The following is a 22,969-nucleotide window of genomic DNA, read 5'->3' on the forward strand; positions in this document are numbered from 1 at the left end:
AAGTTGTTCTTCTTCATTCATTAAGCAGTCGTAGAAATCTTGATGAGTTAAACAATTTTTAACCACATCCTTTTGGATCCCTTTGCATTTTTTCTTTTCTTTTACTCTTGGGATCTTGTAAAAGTAGAGCTTAAGTCTAAGCCCAACAAATTCTTAAATTATTTTTCCACCAGCCTCGTCTTTAAACTTCCGATGGCTTTATTATTTAAGCCCACTTTAAACCCAACGTTTTCAATAGCAGGATGGTTATTAGGAAAGTTGCTCGTGTCAAATTTGGTTTCAACATCGTCAGTAATGTCTTTGAAAAAATCTTCCGTTTCAATTTCGTAAAAAAGCGAGTCTGTGTCGGTCATGAGCAACTTGGCTTTATAACCGTATTTAGGTTTCATGTATCCGTAATGGAACTCAAACATCAAAGTCTTGCTGATGTCTAGGATGCTCATTCCCAAGTAAACAGGTTTATTGTAAAAGACTTTTGTTTTCTTCATGTGAACCGCGATTAAGTTTTTATCAAAAATGGTGTTCCGTTCATAACGAGGGGTTTTGGACAATTTTAAGGCTTCTTTTTTTGTGGTAATAAGTCTGATATCAACGCGCTTTAGAATATTCTCCATGGTTTTCCAAAAGACGGAGTTGTTCATAAGTTTGAAAAATTCCTTATCAGATTCGTTGGTAGCATCTTTTCTTTTATCGGTGTTGAGGTCGATGTATTTTTTCATGAAAGGTTCTTCTCTAAAGGTGATCCCTCGATGAATTTTGGTGATGACTAAACCTAGTCGTTCATAGAGCTTTAGGTTTTCATGATGAACGACGTATTTTTGTTTGTTGTTTAAATTAGGAACGAGTTTGTCTACTTTTCCAATGGTTAATCTTTCAGGAGCCAAAGGGTAATCATTATGTTCATCGTGAAGATCATCAGGGTAAGCCAAGTCAACTTCTAAAATGCACGCCATGGATTTCCAATTTTTAAGATCTTCTTCAGTCATCCATTTGAATCCTCCAACGGGAAGAGGTTTGCTCATAGCCCAACCGTACAAATTGTTATCGTCTAAATACTGAAGGAATTTCGACACTTTTGAAGGATCATAGTTGGTCATGTATATGTTATTGGCAGTCCCAAGTCGGTTAGAGATCATGCTAATCCCACCGCGTATTGCTTTTCGAATCATGTTGAGCATATTAATATCGGTTAACAATTCCAATTTAATTTCAGTTTTCTTTAGCATGGCGTGCCAAGCTAATCCAGGAGAGGTGTAATACCAGGGGGGATCAAGACCGTAAAAACTCATGCATACGTCTCTAAAATTTTCAAAGGCCTTTGCTAGAATCAGCACATCAGACTTGTTGTACAGCACGTGGTAATCTTTAAACGTTTTGCATCCAAATTCTTTATAAACGTTTTGAGCATGCACGTAGTCTTCTTTTTTTGCATGTTCATCGTTTAGTTTGGAATAAAAGGCTTCGATAGGAGGCAATTGCGTTTCGGAAAACTTTTCAATGGAGTCTACCCATTCGTAAGGGTAAATGCCTTTTTTTCTTACTAAATTGAACTGTTTCTCTTCAGGAAAATATTTTTTCACGTTTTTACACTGATCATCGTTTAGATTTTTAGCCAGTTTTTCTAAACTGTCAGGCATGAACCTGGTGCCATCAATAAACCTTATCTCTTTCCAAACTTTCCGAGGTTTACCTTTTTCATCAATATAGTCTCTCACTTTGATTTTTTTTGAGAAGCTGATGTAATTTTCTTAATTGTTGGGTATGCAATTGAGCTTTCCACCTAATTTTTTAATAAACAAAAGGCTGTCGTTACCTGACAAGTTATGAAAGACAACGGGAATAAATTTTGAAATTTTATAATCCAAGTTGCATTTGTTATGAGCAGCACCAAGGTATTTTCCAGTCAAATGACAGTGGTCTAAGACTTTGTCACCGTTAAGATCTTTATTGTAAATGTGACAAATTGTTGCATCTTCATAACTTTTTTCATCCTTATCAGTCACTACTTTACTTTTTTTCCAGTGTTGTTGTAGTAAATCGCTGTCGTTCCAATTCTTTTTAAGGTCTGCTTCAAGCATGGTGATAAACTTTTTAGCCACGTCATCATCATCGCTTTCTGCTGTGTATGAAACAAGCTTCCTCTTGTAAACGGTTTCATCAAAGTATTTGATATAATAGACGATAGAGCTTGGAACGTGTTTTTGATATGGTTTGGTGTAAGACCGTTCCGAATTTGGTGTGCACGTGTTGATAGGTTTGATGAAGCTTTCAAATTCAGCATAGACCATAAACGGATGTCTCATACCCTTTTTATAGTTTTTAAACTCAACGGTTGTTCCTTCTTTAGGAAGATCGATTCTCATTGGAGCGTTATCATAACAGTCTTCTCGATGTTTTTGAAGCTTTTCTTCTTGGTCAAAACCTTGCATGAATCTTCTGCAAAAATGTTGTTTTCTTTTACCTTTTGATGTTGAAGAACTGGCAAACCGATTAAAGTTTTTAATAAGACAATAATGGCTGTTGTCTTCGTTTGAAATATACAACAAATCAACACAGTGCTTTCGGTCCAAAATTCAGATACTCGCAAAGGTTGAGGTGCTTTTTCTTCATACTCATAGACGTTCACGCTAATTTTCGGATTATTCGCTTCAAATTTGTCGATTTTATGGTAATTAACAGGGAAATCAATTCCTTCCCAATCCAACTCTTCAGATTTTAGAATCAAGTCTTCATCAATTCTTTCGTTATCTCTATTTTTTAGATTCAACACCCTGGTGACGCACCACTTGAAACATTCATTGTCGTTGTTTTCCATGTTGACGATTGCCTTTTTGTTTTTTAACTTGGGAGGTAGATCCATGTAGGAAGAACCGCTGAGAGGTCTGTAATCGATAAAGTTAATATCCATTTTTAAAATCTTGGACATGACGCCATTGGATCCCAACTTATTATATTTAACACTATTTTCCAAGATTTTTTCTTCCATTTCACTCATTAACGTTTTTAAATCTGTAGCAGCTAGAATAATTTCCGAGTTGGATGAAAAGTTAGCTGTTCGAGTAATTTCTTCACCAGTCAAGATGCATACAGATTTCATTTCGCAGGTTAAAATAATCCTAACTTTTGTGTTTCTTTCTCCTTCCATGGTTTGAATAGTAGACAATCTCACCATATTAAAAAAGGAAGCAAGGTCTTGGTATCGAGAAGAAGGCTCGTAAGAAAATTGTCTAACAGCACGCTCTGCTGAATGTTCCGTCATATTAAGCTTTATTTTAAAAGGACGAGGAGCAGGCACCGGTTTACCAAATACAACGCCTTTGAGAGAATTGATTGTTTCTTCCACTCCATTTCTCACGCTGCTCACTGCATTTTTCACCGTAGTTGGAACATATGGATCAACGAGAGCATTTATTTTGTTGAAACCGTTGTAAACAGACATTGCAATCCTTGAAAGCAATCCAGGTCTTGGTGCAGGAACCGGTTTAGGTGCAATAACGTTTGTTGAATCGACAACTGGTGTGTCAAGGATGGATGGTTCAGCTCTTGTTACCCGATTTTGCAAGCGAGCAGACCCGAACGAAATCAAGTCATTGGAAACGGGGCGCGGAACAGGAACCGGTCTTGCAGCAGGTGTTACATCAGGTCCAACAACAAACCGCACTTTTGCAGGTTTCACAGGTCGAACAAACCTAACTACGGTATCATTAACAGGCAAAGACCTAGCCTCAGTCGTCCGTCTACGAGAAGCAGGCCCATGCCCAATGACAGGTTTTGTATTTTTTATAGCTTCAATGAGCTCGGCTTTTCTCATTTTTGAGATGCCTTTGACGTCTCGGTCTTTAGCCATTACTTTTAATTCATTCATATTCATTCTCTCCATTTTATATAGGGAAAAAAATTTCTTTAACCCATTTTCAATTTTTAAATATCAGCAAAAAAAATTTAAATTTTCAGCAAATTTAAATTTCATGACACTTCTATTTGATAACCGTGTCTATTGTCAAAGTATTTCCAGTAGTGACCCGTTTCTTTTCTTAATTGGTAATGAGAATTATATTCTGTCACTTTTCCCGTTTCAACATGGGTTATTTTATAAGTGAAAGGATGATTTCTGATGTTTTCAAGTCTTTTCCATTTAGGATCGATCGGTTTTTTCTCTTTTGGTTCATGTATTCTAGGTCTTCCTACGGGTCTTTTTTCTTTTGGTGGTTTTTTTTCTTTTGGTTCATGTATTCTAGTTCTTTCCACAGGTCTTTTTTCTTTCACCTTTTTATTAAATCGTCTTTATTGAACAAATTGTTTTCAAACGCGATCAGTGTCAAAGCCAACAAATTGTTTGATGTTTGAGTAACACCATTTTTAACTAGCAAATCTTTTAATACCTTTTTTGTGTAAAGCATCTTTTTTAAATGTCAAAATTTATTTATCTCGAATTCATTTTTTTTCAGTTCTTCAAAAAAAAATTAAAAATTTCCAGCACTCCTTGGTGTTGAGGTCAATGTATTCTTTCATAGGAGTCATTACTCCCAATCAGCAAACTTATTTTAGTCTTTTTATAATAATAAATTGCATTGCGAAAGAAGCGACAAAGTTCATTGCCTTCATAATGAATTTTAGTATCTTTAACAAATGTATTTCTCTATATATAAGTACTGAAAATATCTTCAAAATGACGCAGTACTTTTATTGGTATGCTTCGAATTATTTCATTAAAATCTTTTTGATATTCCTCTGGAAGTTTTCAAACGTAGTGAATGAGTTCAAGCAAGCTTTCTAATCTTATTGGAGGAGGAACAGCTTTCTTAACAACAGAAGGTTCTTCTACATATTCAATGAGTAGCTTGTCACCCAATTCATCAAATACAATGGTTTTGTCAATAACCTTTGTGTTGTTTTCCATCTTTTTTTATTCGTTGTAATTTATTTATCTCGAATTCAATTTTTTTATTTTCAGCAAATTTTTCAATTCTTTAAAAAAGATCTTAAAAAACTAGGCAGCAGGAGCGCAAAATCTTCCCATCCAATGTCTTGAAATAAATTTTTGAAGTTCTTTCCACTCTTCTGCGATGATATCATTTTTTGACAAATCCATATTGTCTTCCGCGTCTGACGAATCATCATCTGACGAATTGATTTCAAACTCTCTTCTCGCTTCTTCATACATTTCATTATGCCTTCTAATACTTTCATCTATCCTTCCAATACATTCATCGTCTTCAGATTTGTCATCACTGTCATCATCACTGTCATCATCACTGTCATCATCACTGTCATCATCACTGTCATCATCACTGTCATCATCACTGTCATCATCACTGTCATCATCAATGTCATAATCAATGTCATCCTCTGGATCGAGGATTGAATATTGTAAATCATACGCCAGCACATAATCCTGATCGCCTGATCTGTATGTGACGGTGATAAGATCTTCACCCCTTGAGTTTTTATGAATGAAGACCCTTTTACCATCTTTTAAAAAATAACGATCACCAAATTCGTCCATGAAATAATCTTTAATTACAAATTCGTTGTTAACAGAGTCGTGAATGATGAGATACTTTTTTCCAGTTTCGTCAAAGTAAAATTCATCGCCAAGCTCTTCCAAATTCATTTTTCTCCTAACGAAGCCATCGAGCATTTCCACATACTGACCGTTCGTTAACACGAACGACATACCTATTTCCAAATTCATCCTTACGAATCAAAACCCTTTTTCTAAAGGAGTCTAATTCATAGGGTAAAGCAAATCCTTCACGATTTTCCCAAAGTTGTTCACCAGAGGAGATGGTAAAATATCTTCCGAATCATCACAATCATCTTTTTTATTTGAGCTGTAATTTATTTAACTCGAATTCAATTTTTTTTATTTTCAGCAAGTTTTGGAGATCCGGGAAATTCTTCGAATTTTTGGAGCATCGCGTCCATTTTCAGTTTTCCAGACATTTTTTTTTTTCTTCCCAATCGCAGTCCAATTCAAGAACGCGTCTGTCAATCGCTCTCAGCTTTTCTTGCTTTTTCAAATTGCTCCACTCTCTGTTGTGCTCTTTGATTTCTTTTTCCATCCGCGAAAAGTCATCCTCTTTTTCTTCCCACAAAATCGCGTAAAGCTCGTCTCTTTTTTCGCTGTGCATTTCAGGAATTTTGAACGAGCCGCTTTCAGCCTTAAACGCAATAGCCTCGAGCTGTCTTTTTTAACCGCATCAGGCTCTCTTTTGCTACACTCTAGAAAAAACGGGTGAAACGACATTTTATTTTAGAATTTCTATTTTAAATCCGTTTTCATCCACTTTGCCGTTTCGCTTCTCCAAATAATTGTTGCCGTGTCCCGTCTCTTTCATCGCTTTGTAAATAGAGCCGTATTCGATCACCTTTCCTGTTTCAGCGTGAGTTATTTTTACAGCCACGGGATTGTTTCGGATCGAACGGAGTCTTTCGTATTTGGAGTCTATCGGTTTGATGTCTTCCATCATTGCATTTTTATCAACCAGATGGTTCTCCAACGCAATCATCGCCAAACCCGTTTTGCTTTTCAACGTTTTTGAAACGCCGTTTTCGATAAGTAAATTTTTCAAATCCTTTTTCGTATAACTCATCCTTTTATTAAGGACCAATTTATTTTTTCCTAATACACAACGTTCATTTTGTTTCCGTCGGATTTGATTGTGAGCAGTTTGTCAGATATGACGATCGCAAAGGCTTGAGTGTCTGCGGGAACGTTTGCATTAAAGGTAGCTTTAATTTGCACGTCCAACACGGTTGACTTTAACCTCTCAGCCTGCTTGCTCACGTCAAAACCGAAAAGAGGACAAATGTATCTGTAATTCAGCGCTGTCAAATTTGGCTGAGCGAGTATTTCGTGGACTCTAAAAATTTTGTGGAAAATCTTGCACGTGTCTTTGTAAATCTTTGAAAATTTGTTGTTGTTAAAGTCTATGTCGTAATCGACGGCTGGATACCTTTCGCTGTTTAAGGTCACATACATGTTTTTCAAATTGCAGTGGTCGAAAACGGATGGGTTTAAATCTTGACTGCCGTCTTTATTGGTCTGAAATCCAACAATGATGTATCTCGGTCGTTCACTGGCAGATCTAGCGCTTAACCTCCAACTGAACGTATTGGACACTGGCACAGCAATGGTGTCGCACTGTCTAGATCTAAACGGTAATGGAGCTTCCACTTTTGAATCGATAAGCTTGTAAAGGTTGTTGCTTGCCATAACAGAGGGACTGACATGAGGCATGAACAATGATACTTTGCTCAAGGTCACTTTTCCTGCAGCTACTTCAGCGTTCTTAAAAATCGCATCAGCGTCGCTCTTTCTCACAAGGGTCACGGTGTGCTTGAATCCGTAAAGAACTTTTCCGTAATCATCGCAAAAGCCAAAAATGTGATTCAAAGGAATGCAAAATGAAAATGTACCTTTATCAGCAGGCTTCTTAATGATGTAATCTTGTCTTTGATTAAACCCGCTGTTATTTACAAGATCGGCAAGGGCAGTGGTGTCTCTTTGCCACAGCTGATTCATTCCTTCCGACACTTGGAACTCCACCGGATATTTCATGAAACCCAGCATGGTGGTGGCTTGACCCGGGCTGTATACGGTTTCCATCTCTTGATTCGACAACTGATATGAAATCTGACTAAACAGGTGCATGATGCCGTTGTTTGCAAGAGAAACCACATCCGCATCCGCATAGGAGGTTCCGTCTGCTTTTGTCAACCTTCCTTCGATCAAAAGGTACGCCTCAAAGGGATGCGTGAACAAATCTTGCTGCTCAATTTTGATTCTTATCTCCCCGGCTGTGTTTAAATTGGTGCTGACCGGTTCATATTCGTGAAATTCATTTCAATCAATTTCTTCATCAACGATGATTTCTTCTGTAATGTTTAAAAAAGCGGAATTTGCCATTTTTCTATACCAAAGAAAAAAAATTTTTCAGATTCTTATGCAATTATTATCCCGTTTCCCATTTTCACCAGTTCTTGGACTCGGATGGCGTTTTTCCTAGACAACTTTTTCTGACGCAGTGAACCCCCAAGAGAGGAATAATCGCTACTAATCTTTGGAGCTGCAACTATTCCTGAAATAATGTCTTTGCTTTTTTGAGTGAGCGGAGTCTTTTTAGGATTCGGAGTTCCACTCTTGGCATACACTTTTTCGATCGCTTTTTTACCTTGATCAATAGCCACGTCTCTAGCAGTCGCAATCGCCAAAGAAGTCAACTCTTTACCAGCAGATTTTGCAGCTGTACTCGCTTCTCTTCCCAACTCGCTTTTTGCAATCTTACCAGCCAAAGTAGACGCTGCTCTCGACGCGCTCGATGCTGCTGCTCTTTTTAAAAAATTTCTTAACGTGTCCATGATTACACTTCCTCCAACAACGTGTTTCTTAACATATCTGTTACTGTAAATGATCATTTTTTAATACGCAAAAAATTTTTTTTTAGACCTTGATGACCTTTATCATCAATTTGTACTGGTTTTTGCTAATCACTTTTTGTCTCAACAGCTCATCGCAAATGCTCACAGCTTTATTTCTCGATCCCGTATTCCCAGCACGACAAGCAGCCACGCTCAATTCAAGCCTTTCCACCAACGCATTCGGATCGCTCGGAAGAACGATCACTCCTAAACCTTTCTTTCTCCTATCATAAGCTTTTTTCATGCAATCCTTGTACTCATTATATTTTTCAATCCCCATCTTATCTTTCTCTTCTTCAATACGTGTCATACCTTCACGGTAATCTACTTTTAACTGTTTCTTTCTTCTCCTCTTTTCATCTTCAGCACGCATTTGATCAAGCATTTGAAGATCATAACTAGTAGGAGCTGAAATAGTATCTTCTTTCTCACCCTTGTGAGATTTAAGCTCTTTTTCAATAGGGATGATGAATTGATTGTATTTTTCAATCTCTGCAGCTCTGGGTTTGTTATACCTCGCATCCAACTTTACAGCTTCACTCTCTACTAAAATTTTTGAGTAATTAGCCACATCTTCTGCTGTCACATCCTTTGAAATGTTTGGATTGGTCATGAGCTCCCAAAGACCTTTTGTTCCTTACTACTAGGAAAAGCGGATTCTGAGCCATTGATATATTCCTACACTTAATCCTAGCATACAAGATGGCGTCGTGTTTTTTTTCCGTTCTAAAATTATTTCTTTCTGCAATGTTAAGGAATGGATCTGATTTTGTAGTGCCCAATGGCTAGCGTATGTATTCCATCTTCCAAGATGAATCTTTTATCGTCGTTAGCGCTGAGTGCTACTTTGTTGATTTCTTCAGTGTAGACATCGTGAAGATGTGATCGTATAACATTCATGGTTGCGAGCTTTTCTTTCTTGTTCATTAAGCAGTCGTAATAATCTTGATGAGTGATGTGTTTTTCAACGACTTTCTTTTTAACCCCTTTGCATTTTTTGTGTTCTTCTTTTTCATTAAACACCTCATAGGAGTAGAGTTTAGGTCGAAGCCCAACAAACTCTTTAATTTGCTTAACAGCAGTCTCGTCCTTGAACATTCCAATAACTTTTTTGTTTAAACCAACCTTAAGCCCAGCGTTTTGAATGGCAGGATGATCTTTAGGAAATTCGCTAGTGTCAAACTTGTTTTCTACATCGTCGGCAATGTCCTGATAAAAATCTTCCGTTTCGATTTCGTAAAACAGAGAGTCAGTATCAGTCATTAACAATTTCAGCTTATCCCCGTATTTAGGCTTCATGTAGTCGTAGTGGTGCTGAAACATGAGAGTTTTGCTGATGTCTAGGATGCTCATTCCCAAGAAAACAGGCTTGTCGTAAAAAACACTTGTTCTTTTCATGTGGATGGCGATTAGGTTTTCATCAAAAATGGTATTTCGCTCATAATTAGGTTTTCTTGATAATTTTAGAGCTTCTTTTCTAGTGGTGATAAGCCTAACATCAACGCGTTTTAGAATATTCTCCATGGTCTTCCCAAAGACGGAGTTGTTCATAAGCTTGAAAAATTCCTTGTCAGATTCGTTTTCAGCTTTTGCTCTTAATCCAGTGTTGAGGTCAATATACTTTTTCATAAAAGGTTCTTCTTCAAAGGTGATACCACGATGAATTTTGGTAATAACTAATCCCATCCGTTCATAGAGTTTTAGGTTTTCATGATGAACGACGTATTTCTCCTTGTTGTTTAAATTAGGGACCAGCTTATCCACTTTTCCAATAGTCATTCTTTCAGGAGCCAAAGGATAGTCATTATGATCATTGTGAAGCTCGTCAGGATAGGTTAAATCAACTTCGAGAATGCAAGGTATGGATTTCCAATTGGAGAGTTCATCCTCAGCCATCCATCTAAATCCTCTAACAGGAAGAGGCTTACACATAGCCCATCCATACAAATTGTTAGCATCCAATTATTGGATGAATTTCGATGGTTTGGAAGGATCGTAGGAATCACCCATGTATTTGTTATTGGCAGTTCCATGTCTGTTGGAGATCATGCTGATTCCACCACGTACACCTTTTTGAACCATGTTGAGCATATCAATATCGGTTAGAAGTTCTATCACGACTTCAGTTTTCTTTAACATAGCGTCCCAAGCCAAACCAGGAGAGGTGTAATACCAAAGGGGGTCAAGGCCGTAATGTTTCAAGCAAGTGTCTCTGAAATCTTCAAAAATGTCTGCAAGTATCAGCACGTCGGACACGTTGTACAGTTCATGATAGTTTTTAAAGGTTTTACAGCAAAATACATCCCAAACGTTTTTCGCATGCGCATAGTCTTCATCTTTTGCTGATTCATCTTTCAGTTTTGAATGGAATGCTTCAATAGGAGGTAATTGCGTCTCTGAAAACTTATCAATCGAGTCCACCCAGTCATAAGGGTAAATCCCTTTTCTCCTTATCAAATCAAACTGTTTCTTTTCGGGATAATATTCAGCTACGTTTTTGCACTGATTATCGGTGAGATTTTTAGATAGTTTGTCTAAACCGAAGGGTAAGAATCTGATGCTGTCAATAAACCTTAGCTCTTTCCACACTTCTCGAAGTTTACCTTTCTTATCAGTAAATTCTCTCACTTTGATTTGCTTAGAGAAGCTGATATATTTTTCTTCATTGTTAGGTATACAATTGAGCTTTCCACTTAATTTCTTGATGAACAAATGGCTGTCGTAACCCGACAAATTATGGAAAATAATGGGAATGAATTTTGGAATTTTATAATCCAAGTTGCATTTGTTATGAGCAGCTCCACGATACTTTCCAGTCAAATGGCAATGGTCTAAGACTTTATCACCATTAAGATTTTTATTGCAAATGTGACATAGAGTTGCAGCCTCAAAATTCTTTTTATCCTTAACAGGCATCACTCTCTTTTTCATTAAATCAATCTTGTCGAAAAATCTTTATAAGGTCTGCTTCAAGCATGGTTATAAATTTTTTAGCCACATCGTCATCATCACTTTCAGCTGTGTACATGACTGGTTTTTCTTTGTATAGGTTGTCGTCAAAGCATTTGATATAATAGCAGAAGGAGCTTGGAACGTGCTTTTGATATTGTTTGGTGTATGACTCTTTCGAATTCGGTGTGCAAGTGTTAACAGGTTTGGTAAAACTCTCAAAGTCTGCGTATACGACGTACGGAACCCTCATAGACTTGTTATAGTTTTTAAACTGGACGGTCGCCCCTTTTTTAGGAAGTTCGATTCTTACTGAAGCGTTGTCATAACAATAAGGTTGATGATTTTGGAGCTTTTCTTCCTGGTCATAGCCTTGCAGACAATTTCGACAATAATGTTGTTTTCTTTTTGTTTTTGATATTTGCGTAGACAATAATTGACTCAAACTTTTAATGAGACAGTAATGGTCAGTGTCTTCGTTTGAAATAAACAACAAGTCAACACAGTGATTTCGATCAACAAATTCAGATATTCGCAAAGGGTAAGGTTTTTTATTTTCATACCCAAAGACGTTAATGCTGATAGTTGGATTATTTTTCTCAAACTTGTCGATTTTATTAAGCTTGACAGGAAACTCCATTCCATCCCAATGGAGCTCTTCTGATTTTAGAACCAAGTCTTCATCAATTCTTCCGTTATGCATATTTTTCAGATTCAAAGCTCGAGTGACTGACCATTTAAAGCATTGGTTGTCACGGTTTTCCATGTTGATGATCGCCTTTTTGTCTTTCAGCTCTTTAGACAGCTCAATATATGAGGAACCGCTGAGAGGTTCGTAATCGATAAAGTTAATATCCATTCTTAAAATCTTTGACATGGTGCAATTAGATCCTAAAGCATTGTATTTGACACTACTTTCCAAGACTTTTTCTTCCATTTCGCTCATTAACGTTCTTACATCTGTAGTCGCTAGAATAATCTCTGATCTTGATGAAAAGGTTGCTTCCCGAGTCACTTCTTCACCAGTCGTGATACTTACGGATTTCATTTCACACGTTAAAATAATTCTTACTCTGGTGTTTCTTTCTCCTTCCATGGTTTGAATGGCAGACTCTCTTACCAAATTAAAAAAGGAAGTAATGTCTTGATAATGAGAAGAAGTTGTGTAAGAAAATAGTCTAGCAGCACGCTCTGCTGAATGTTCAGTCATATTAAACTTTACTGTAAAAGGTTTTGACGCGGGATGTTTATACACTGTTTTTAATACAAGTGATTTGATAGACTTTACCTTTTCATCGATTTGTTCCACTGATTCGCTTACCTTCTTCTTGACTACTTCAGGAACGTAGGGATCTATCCATTCTTTAATATCATTAAACTTATTTGCAACATATGACGTCACACTTTTTGCAACTGCCGTCAGACTTGAAAAAAATGAAGGTCTCGGTGGAATGACTGGTTTTGGTGTCATGACAGGTGATGAATCTGAAACAGGCTCATCAAGGATGTGATTTGAAGCCATGACAGGTCTTTGAATATTAGGATTTTGTAAATGAATTGGTTTTAGAGCAATGACAGGTCTTGGTGGAATGATCGCTGGTTTCGGAGCAATGACAGGTCTCGCAACAACTGGCAACGGTCTTGCCTCAGTCGTTCGTCTACGAGGAGCAGGTCCATAACCAATGACAGGTCTTGTTGTTTTAATAGCCTCAACAAGCTCTTCCCTAGTCATTCTGGTATAGCCTTTTATAGCTCTTTCTTTAGCATCCCTTCTTAATGATGCCATTGATACTTTTCGATCTTTTCGATCTTTAACAGTTTTACTTTCCATTTTTATTACGGAAAGATTTTTCTTTATGTCACTTTCAATTTTTCGCTCTTTGGCGGTAGTTTTTGCTTTTTTCTTTTTAGCATCAGTTTTATCACCCATTTTATTAAGGGAAAGAAAATTTTTTTCGATGCATTCAAGTTTTCGCTCTTTAGCAATTAAATCTGGTTTTAAAGAATAGATACTCATTTTTATTATACTAAAATTTTCTTTAAGTCAATTCAATTTTTTTAAATCTTGGCACACTTTCAGCATATTTTCTTCTTCGAAAAGTTTTTACCGTTTTTTTAATTCCCCGCGAAAAGAATTAAAAAATAATTTGGAAAGACGTGAATATATATTTTTAATATCTCTAATATGTTCAGTGATTTTACGACAATTATTACGTCCGCTAGCATTTAGTTTCCAATTTGTCCCGATCAGGAATTTATTACGCAGATAAATGTCTTCTTTTATATTTCTGATCACTTCTTCAAAAGGTGCCACTTCAACCATTTCTTTGAAAATGATTCGATGTTCCTTTGGAAGTTTTCTTACGTTTTTTAGAAATTTAAGCAAACTTTTTGATTTAGCCGTATCAGAAGTTGGCTCAAAGCTATCATCAAGAGCATTTAAAAGATCATCCTTTTGCATGCTTTCCATCTTTTTATTTATGCCAAGAATTTTATTTAAGTCAATTTTTTAACATGTTAAAAGTTAAAAAATCAATTTTGCTGCTTTTTACGTTTTTCAAGCTTTTCAGAATTTAAAAATTCAATCTTGATTCCATTATCCACCTTTCCATCTCGATGCTCTAAATATCTCCATCCACGTCCAGTTCCTGCCATCGCTTTGTAAAGAGACTTGTATTCTACCACCTCACCCGTTTCAATGTTGGTTATTCTCACAGTGATGGGTTTTTTCTTAACAAAACTAAGCCATTCCCATTTTGGATCAACAGGTTTTTTTTCTTTTGGAGGAGGCTTTACTTTTTTTTCTTTTGCTCTTTCTAAAATCTCATCTTTACTGATCAAATTATTTTCAACCGCAAGCATCGTCAACGTTATTAAATCATCTGCTGTTTTACTAACGCCGTTTTCATTCAACAAATTTTTCAAATACGATGTTGTATATCTCATTTTATTATAACAAGATTTTTTTTAAGTCAATTCAAAAATCATGATTCTTTAGAATACTCTCCAATGACTGGTCTTGTGTTTTTTATTGCTTTCACAAGCTCATCCTTTTTCATTTCCGAGTAACCTTTTATCGCATGGTTTTTACCTAATTCACGCAATTCTTTTACCGTTTTGCTATCCATTTTTTTATTCAGATAAAAAACTAATAAACAGCAGTCATGTTGGTTCCTTCTGAAACAAATTTAAGCAGTTTGTCAGAAATAACCACTGCAAAAATAACTGTATTTGCAATAGTTGAAGTTCGAAATTTAAGGTTTACCACTAATTCAGCTGTTTCCGACGTCATTCTTTCTTTTTGCTTGCTGATATCCACAAAAAACAACGGATATAATTTTATATATTCAAGCAAGGTTAACCCTGATTGACAAACAAGATCATTTGTGCCGTAATATTTTTCATCAAAAGAGAACGCATCTGAATAAGCCATAACCACTCTCTTTTCTCCAAAATTCAAGTCGTAATTGTAATTTGGATACTTTATTCCATTAACAGTCACGTAAAAATTGCTAACATCACAATGGTCGAATAGTGACGGATTGACTGTTTGACTGGAATTTCTGTTTGTCTGAAGTCCGAACAAGATAAATCTTGGAATGCTTTTGTCAGTGACTCTTCCAAGCGACCAGGTAAATTCTGTTTGACCGGCTGGAATAAGCTGTCTTTCACATTTGTTTGATTTATAAGCCACTTGAATGGGAATTTTTTGAGCTATTAAATTCATGAAATCAGTCTTTTTCGAAATATCCAATTCAACGCGAGGCATATAAAGTCTGAATTTTTTAAGGTTGATCATTCCTACACTAACGCTCTCCGCTCTATAAATCGCATCATCACATTCTTTCTTTGTAAAGGTGATGGTATGCCTAAACCCATAAACAACTTTGTCATAGGTTTCGCAAAATCCAAAAATGTGCTTCAACGGAATTTTAAACGAAAAAGCTCCAACGGATGTAGTGTCTGCAAACAAGTGGTCTCGTCTAACATTGAATCCTGAATTTCCAACAAGATTTGACGTATCCATATACCACATTTGCTTTAATCCATCAGCAAACTGAAATCCATAAGGATATTTCATCAATCCAAGTATGGTGGTGGCTGGACCTGGATACATCACTCTTTCCACTTGCTCTCCCGACAAGTCATAAGTCACATCATTAAACAAATACATCAAAGCGTTGTTCACCAGTGCAATGTTGTCTTTAGCATCGTAAAATGTTCCATCGCTCTTTTTCAACACTCCTTCAATAAGAATATAAGCCTCTGATGGTACTGTTTGAATCGATTGGCAGTCAATCTCAAAAGTAATCGTGCCTGAAGAATTTAAATCGAGATTGGTTGGAAGGTACTCAAAAAAATCAACTGTTTCAATACCAATATCATACTCTGGGTTCTCAGTAACTCTTAATCGCTCTGTACTTATCATTTTTTATATAATAAAAAAAATTATTTAATTCATTTAAATGTCTCTCATTGCAAGTCATCGCAACAAAATGCTATCTTCATACTATTTTCATGCCCTGCCCCATTTTCACCAGGTCTTGGATTCGAATCGCGTTCTTTTTAGACATTTTCTTAATTTGAATAGGTGAACCAGTCTTTAATTTCTCAATGGTCTTTTTACCTTTATCAATAGCTACATCTCTAGCAGTGGAAATGGCTGAAAGGGCTAACTCTGTACCGGCAGATTTTGCAGCTGTAATCGCTTCTTGTCCAATTTTACTTGCAGCAGCATTTTTAAGCAAATTCACTGTTGCTTTTGACACACTTGAAGCAGCTGCTCTTTTTATGAAATTTTTAATCATGTCTACAATACCACCTCCACCAACAACGTTCTTTTTCACATATCTTCTTTTGTTCACAATGAGCATTTTTTTAAATAAAACAATTTTTTTAAATAATTTTATCAATAGTCCTCATTAACGATTTATATTCCTCTTTATTAATCTCCCCCTGTCTCAACAGCTCATCGCAAATAGCAACAGCCACATTTCTTGACTCTTTATTCCCAGCATGCCATGCAGCTACACTCAATTCAAGCTTTTCCACCAACGCATTAGGATCACCTGGAAGAATAATGACACCACGACCTTTTTTACCTTTTTCAATACGCATCATTTTTTCCCAAATAGGAGCAATAAGTTGCTGATACTTTGGTCTTCTTGATGATTTCGGTTTATGCGTTTGCGAATCAGATCTTATAGCATCACTATCCATTAAAATTTTTTCATAATCTTGCAAATCTTCATCGGTATAACTCTTTGGTATTGTTAATTCAGTCATCAGTTCCCAAAGGCCTTTTGTTCCTTCATACCTTTCATCACCAACAATGATATCATTTCCATCTATTTCAACCTCCATTTTTCCAATGTACATTTTATCTCCAACTTTGTTCACTTCGAAAGGCCTTTTCTTTTTTTGATCGACTGACAGGCTTTTGATCATCTTTTCATTGCTATCGATGATGGGCTTAAACAGCTTGCTCACATCAGCTTGAAAATTCGTATCTGAAATGTTGTCATTCACGCTGTTCTGATAAATCCTCTTTCGTCTATCATTAATTTCTTTCACAATTTCATCCCTTTTATTCGGATCGTGTATTTTAAAGAAAAACATCTTTTTAAAATACGTGGAAAAAAAACATAAATTGGTTTTACGACTACGTTGATCCTTTCTTAAACATGTTATTGAACGTTTGAATCGCATCTTCTCTTCCTTTTTGAATCAAGTTTTCTTTAGTAACTTCATCTATTCCGTTTTTGGCTTTGACTCGTATTTCCTCCATCAAGGATTTAAATTTTTGAAGCTCACCAAGAATCAATTGAAACTCTGAATCGTTTATTTTTCCATCCATCAACGCTTTGGAAATGTGCTCGCTAATCGTATTCAATTTCGACTCAGCCAACACTTTGATCTTTTCATGTTTTTCCGCTTTTAATGCTAGTTTTTTGTTGACTTGCCCTCCAACAATCGATAAAAAACCCATGCCAATAGCCACACCTTCACACGCAATCGCAACAGGACTGGCAATAATGGTTGATAAAAGACCAATTCCAGTCACACCTAAAGCAATGCATAAGGCTTGCATTGTATTATCCACATTAGAAATGATCCTAAACACGCGATGATACTTTTTGCTCAGATGAACTCGCTTTGCTTTTTTACTCTCTATCTCTTTCTGAATTTCGCTTATTTTCTGAAGACGGTAAACATGCCCTCCTTCTTCTATAGGAGCTGATGGAAGAACTGGATAAAGTTTTTCATTCAATATTTCCATTTTTATTAAGAAAAAAACTATTTTAAATCAATGTAACTAATCTTACAAAGTTTTTCTCCTTTTTTAACAATCACGTCCTGTTTGCTGTTACTATTCACGTCCATAATAACATCATCTACAGACTCTGAAATAATAACTTCGTTTTTTCTATAATTCAATTGATCAGTAATTTTATTCATTAATGTTATCACTGCAACACCTTTCTCCAAATTCAGCCCAATGGATAAAGCTATCATTGTATGTGAGAGAGCAGCAAATTTAATGTCTTTCTGGGCAAAAATCTCATATTGTTCGTTAACGTTGAAATAAGGTGGATGATCTAACGTTTTCGTAGACATAATAATGTTGTTCGGTCTTCTTTCCTCCAACTCTCTAACCCTCTCTTCCAAAATTTTTAATTGCAAATCCAAACTGTGAACTTCTGCTGATACAACATTTCTAAAAAACTTGTGAGGAGCATGCATTTTACATATTAAAAATAAATTTTTAGATCATTTTTGCAAACTTAACAATTCATTATTATCTACCCATGAATTAAACGAGTCTGGATATCCCAACCATTTGACTAACGACTTGCTCTTGGTTTTGCGAATGATTTTTTCAATTCTGAATATGTCTTGATGTGTCTTTTGCATCTCCTGCTCGTAAAAGGTGCCTTGAATTTCTTCACCGTTAGCGTCAGAGATTTTATACGTGGGCGGATTCGTATACTGAACTTTTGACACTGTAAAAACCTCCTCTGTCCATCTCGGTGTATACCCCTTTTCAAAATGTGATTTCTTTTTAGTGATCCTCACTTTATCTCCAATGGAAAATTTAGGTTCTTGTCTTTCTGTTCTCACCTTTCCATTTAGATTCATCCATACCCTGCTTTTATTCTTTTCATCGCTAGCTTCAACTGGACTCATTTTAATGGAAGAGTGTTTGGTGTGGTTGTAGTTATCAACCATTTTGTCTAAAACGTCAATGTATTTATTGGTGTTGTTCGCTGAAAAGTATTTAAACATTTTCTCTTTCATTGTTCTATTCCATCGTTCAACAACAGAAATTTTTTCTTCATTTTCAGTGGAGTATAATTGCACACCTAGAGCTTTTACATGCTTGTTATAAAACTCTTTTCCTTTATCCAACCACATTTTGACACACTTTCTCTCCTCAAATATTTTGCTTAGAGCGTTAGCTACATCAACTCCAGTTTTACTCTTTAACGGAACAATCCATCCATACTTTGAAAACACATCGATCACCATGAGCAAGTATTTAATTCCGTTGTTGAATTTTGAAAACGACTGCATGTCAACCAAATCTACAGCCCATATTTCATCAATGTCATTCACAAACACTTTTCTTCTTTTAAAATGATGAATGACTGGTTTATGAAGCTTGTTTGCAAGTTGATCCGTCCATTTCAAATCGCTCACACCAAATCCTTTTGCTGCTGAAGATGATCCATGAGAAGAAACAAACTTGCATTTGGTTATCCCACAAGAGTCGCAAGTTCCTTTCAACATAGGTCTGTTGTTTTTTGTGATCTCGTTTTTCAAGTGAATGGTTTCAGTCTCTCTTCTACACTTAACGCAGTACATTTTAACATATATAAAAAAGTTTATATAAAAAATGGAAGTGATGAACTTGTCGTGTAAAATTGGGAAAACCAAAAGAAACAACAGCAAGCTTTTACCAAGAAGTATTCGAGGAATCATCGTTGGAAAGTCCGGTTGCGGAAAAACAACTTTGCTCTTAAATTTACTTTTAAGACCTGGGTGGCTAGATTACAACCGCTTGCAAGTCTTTGGCAAATCACTATTTCAACCTGAATACAAAATACTCAAAAGATCCTTTGAAAATAAACTTCCTAAAAAGGATATTGTTGATTTGTTAACGGATGATGTACAAGACGAAATGGAAAAATTGAATTTAAACCCTGAAGATGTTATTGAGGAAATTTCAAAAAAATATTCCGACAATGATGATATGGAGTGTCAATTCTTTGAAACGGCTGATGATGTGTCTGAACCTGAATCCTTAGACTCAACCAAAAACAATTTGATGATCTTTGACGATTTGCAATTAACCAATCAAAACAAGTGCGAAAAATATTACATCCGAGGAAGACATTCTAACGTCGACTGCTTTTACCTCGCTCAAAACTATTTTGAGATTCCAAGACATACCATCCGAGAAAATGCCAACTTTATCTGCCTCTTTAAACAAGACCAAAAAAGCGTTAATCACATTTATCAAGATCACGTTTCCTGCGATATGAAAATAGAAGAATTTAAAACCTTTTGCAATCATTGCTGGAATGAACCTCACGGATTTGCCGTCATCGATCTCTCTTCTAAAAAGAACGAGGGAAAGTACCGAAGCGGATTTGACGATTTTTTATTTTTCTAAAACAATTTTAAAAATGATTCTTATTTAAAAAATGTCAGGTATAATCATCGATGTAGATGGAAAATCAAGTGTTATCACCACTGATTTTTTGGATAAAATCGTTTTTGACGAAGGAAAAAGTTATGAAATGGCTTTTCTCGGTCTTGAGACTTACAACAGCATTCCAAATGTAAGCAGTAAAAACAATTCTTTCAAATACAGCATGAACAATGGAGCTAATTGGGAAAACATTATCATTCCATCAGGAAGCTATGACATTAAAGACATCAATGAGTATTTGCAAAGGTCTATTTTAAACACAAAAACAGCTCAACGTGGAAGTTATATTATTGCAAATAAAATTAATTACTCTCCAAACAACCTTCAAATTGGAATCAATCTTAATACTTTAAAATCAACCATTAAACTTGGTTTGAATTATTTGATTGACTTTAACGTGGAGAACAGCATCTCTTCAGTTTTAGGGTTTACTAAAAGAAAATTAGACTCCAATTCCGAATACGAGTCGGATCATATCGTTAGAATTTCAAGCATTAACACCATCAGAATCGTTAACAACGTGATTGGATCATCCTATATTAATGGAACCCAATTAAATTGCATTTACTCCTTTTATCCAAATGTTAGTCCAGGCTATAAAATCATCGAGAGACCAATGCATTTGATTTATCTTCCTGTTAAACTGTTTGAAATTTCAACAATGGTTACTCGCATCATTGATCAGAATGGAGATTTGGTTGATTTTCGTGGAGAAGATATTACAATACGATATCATATTCGAGAAGTGAAATAAATAATTTTTTAATACATAAAAAATGAGCAATTATCAAAATATCAAAATTAATATCTCGCAGAGCCAATCTGATAAAATTAAAAAAGCCATTCAAGACAAAACCGATACTAGCATTAAGCTTTCTCATCAAGACTTGAACGGTAAACATGTTCTAGCTATCACTAATGTGCAATTGAACAAAATTAAAAAAGTGTATGAAACTGGTAAAGGAGTCACTCTTAAATTGAGCAAAAGACAAATTGCATACAACTCGAAAATAGAAGGAGGTTTCATCGGGGCTCTTTTACCTCTATTAGGAACTCTAGCCACAAAGGTTGTTCCTGCTCTAGCTACTGGTCTGCTTTCAGGTGTTGGAGCCTCTGCCGGTTCTGCCATGGTGGATGGAATCGCTGGGCGAGGTCTTTTTTACCTTAGCAAAAATGGAAAAGGAATGAAGATAAAAACTTTAGGTGGAGATGGATTGTTTATCACCCCATGGACTAAAAATGTTCACGGTGATGGACTCTTCATTAAAACTGGAAAAGGCTATAAATATGCTGGTTCTGGATTATTACTCGGTCCAAACTCACCCTTCTCAAGCATTCCTTTTTTAGGCGCCATTCTCTGAAACTTCTTTCACCTATTTTCAAAAACTTGGATAAACTTTTTAAGAAATTAAAAAAAATGATCGACTTTCAATGGATTGACGTAGAAGGAATTGTTTTACCTAATGAGGCTTTAACTAACTTTCAATTGATAAAGGCTGCTAAACAGTTAAAATTGAAAAACTTTAGAGGTGTTTTTGTGAGGGATGAATTACCAAAAAAGACAATGAAAAAAGAATGTGGAATCGTGAATACGGGAGATTCAAGCACTGGTGGGTTTCATTGGGTGTGTTGGTTTAAAGACGGCGATAAGAAATACAGTTTTGACTCTTATGCTCAGCCTCCTCTTGTAGAGCTCATTGATTATTTGAAAAGTCCTATCTTTTACAACAGCGAGAGAGTTCAGTTTGGTGATACGTCTTATTGTGGTCATTTGTGTCTTTACGTTTTAAAAAAATTGAATGAAGGGCTTGATTTTCAAGAAGTTATCAATACCTTGTGGTGAAATTTTTAAAGAATAAAGTTTTTTTAAAAATAACAAACTATGGAGAATATTCTAAAACGCGTTGATGTTAGGCTTATCACCACTAGAAAAGAAGCTCTAAAATTATCAAGAAAACCTAATTATGAGCGAAATACCATTTTTGATGAAAACCTAATCGCCATCCACATGAAAAGAACAAGTGTTTTTTACGACAAGCCTGTTTTCTTGGGAATGAGCATCCTAGACATCAGCAAAACTCTCATGTTTCAGCACCACTACGACTACATGAAGCCTAAATACGGGGATAAGCTGAAATTGTTAATGACTGATACTGACTCTCTGTTTTACGAAATCGAAACGGAAGATTTTTATCAGGACATTGCCGACGATGTAGAAAACAAGTTTGACACTAGCGAATTTCCTAAAGATCATCCTGCCATTCAAAACGCTGGGCTTAAGGTTGGTTTAAACAAAAAAGTTATTGGAATGTTCAAGGACGAGACTGCTGTTAAGCAAATTAAAGAGTTTGTTGGGCTTCGACCTAAACTCTACTCCTATGAGGTGTTTAATGAAAAAGAAGAACACAAAAAATGCAAAGGGGTTAAAAAGAAAGTCGTTGAAAAACACATTACTCATCAAGATTATTACGACTGCTTAATGAACAAGAAAGAAAAGCTCGCAACCATGAATGTTATACGATCACATCTTCACGATGTCTACACTGAAGAAATCAACAAAGTAGCACTCAGCGCTAACGACGATAAAAGATTCATCTTGGAAGATGGAATACATACGCTAGCCATTGGGCACTACAAAATCAGATCCATTCCTTAACATTGCAGAAAGAAATAATTTTAGAACGGAAAAAAAACACGACGCCATCTTGTATGCTAGGATTAAGTGTAGGAATATATCAATGGCTCAGAATCCGCTTTTCCTAGTAGTTTCCTTCATAATTTTCACCTCCAACAATCATATCGTTGCCTTCAAACATCACTCCCATTTTTCCAATCGTATATTGACCATCGTTTTTGCTCAATTCAAACTTGTTCTTAAAA

The 22,969-nt window shown here is 35.8% G+C and overlaps 1 protein-coding gene across 1 annotated transcript; it reads right to left on the reverse strand.

The window, feature by feature from the left end:
- Positions 1–6,625: 6,625 nt before the first annotated feature.
- LOC149889758 (uncharacterized) lies at positions 6,626–7,576 on the reverse strand. Its single transcript, XM_090085175.1, has one exon. It carries the CDS (start codon positions 7,574–7,576, stop codon positions 6,626–6,628), a length of 951 nt encoding a protein of 316 aa, XP_089941301.1.
- Between the last annotated feature and the right edge of the window lie 15,393 nt (positions 7,577–22,969).

Source organism: Hydra viridissima, unplaced genomic scaffold, assembly GCF_058129835.1.
Source record: "Hydra viridissima isolate aposymbiotic clone 2 unplaced genomic scaffold, HvirCarnegie_v1 scaffold_4, whole genome shotgun sequence".
In the NCBI taxonomy this organism is placed as follows: domain Eukaryota; kingdom Metazoa; phylum Cnidaria; class Hydrozoa; order Anthoathecata; family Hydridae; genus Hydra; species Hydra viridissima.

What these genes read in the sequence shown, in the direction of transcription:
- LOC149889758 (XM_090085175.1), bottom strand. Translation starts at nt 7,576, where the DNA reads ATGCTGGGTTTCATGAAATATCCGGTGGAGTTCCAAGTGTCGGAAGGA.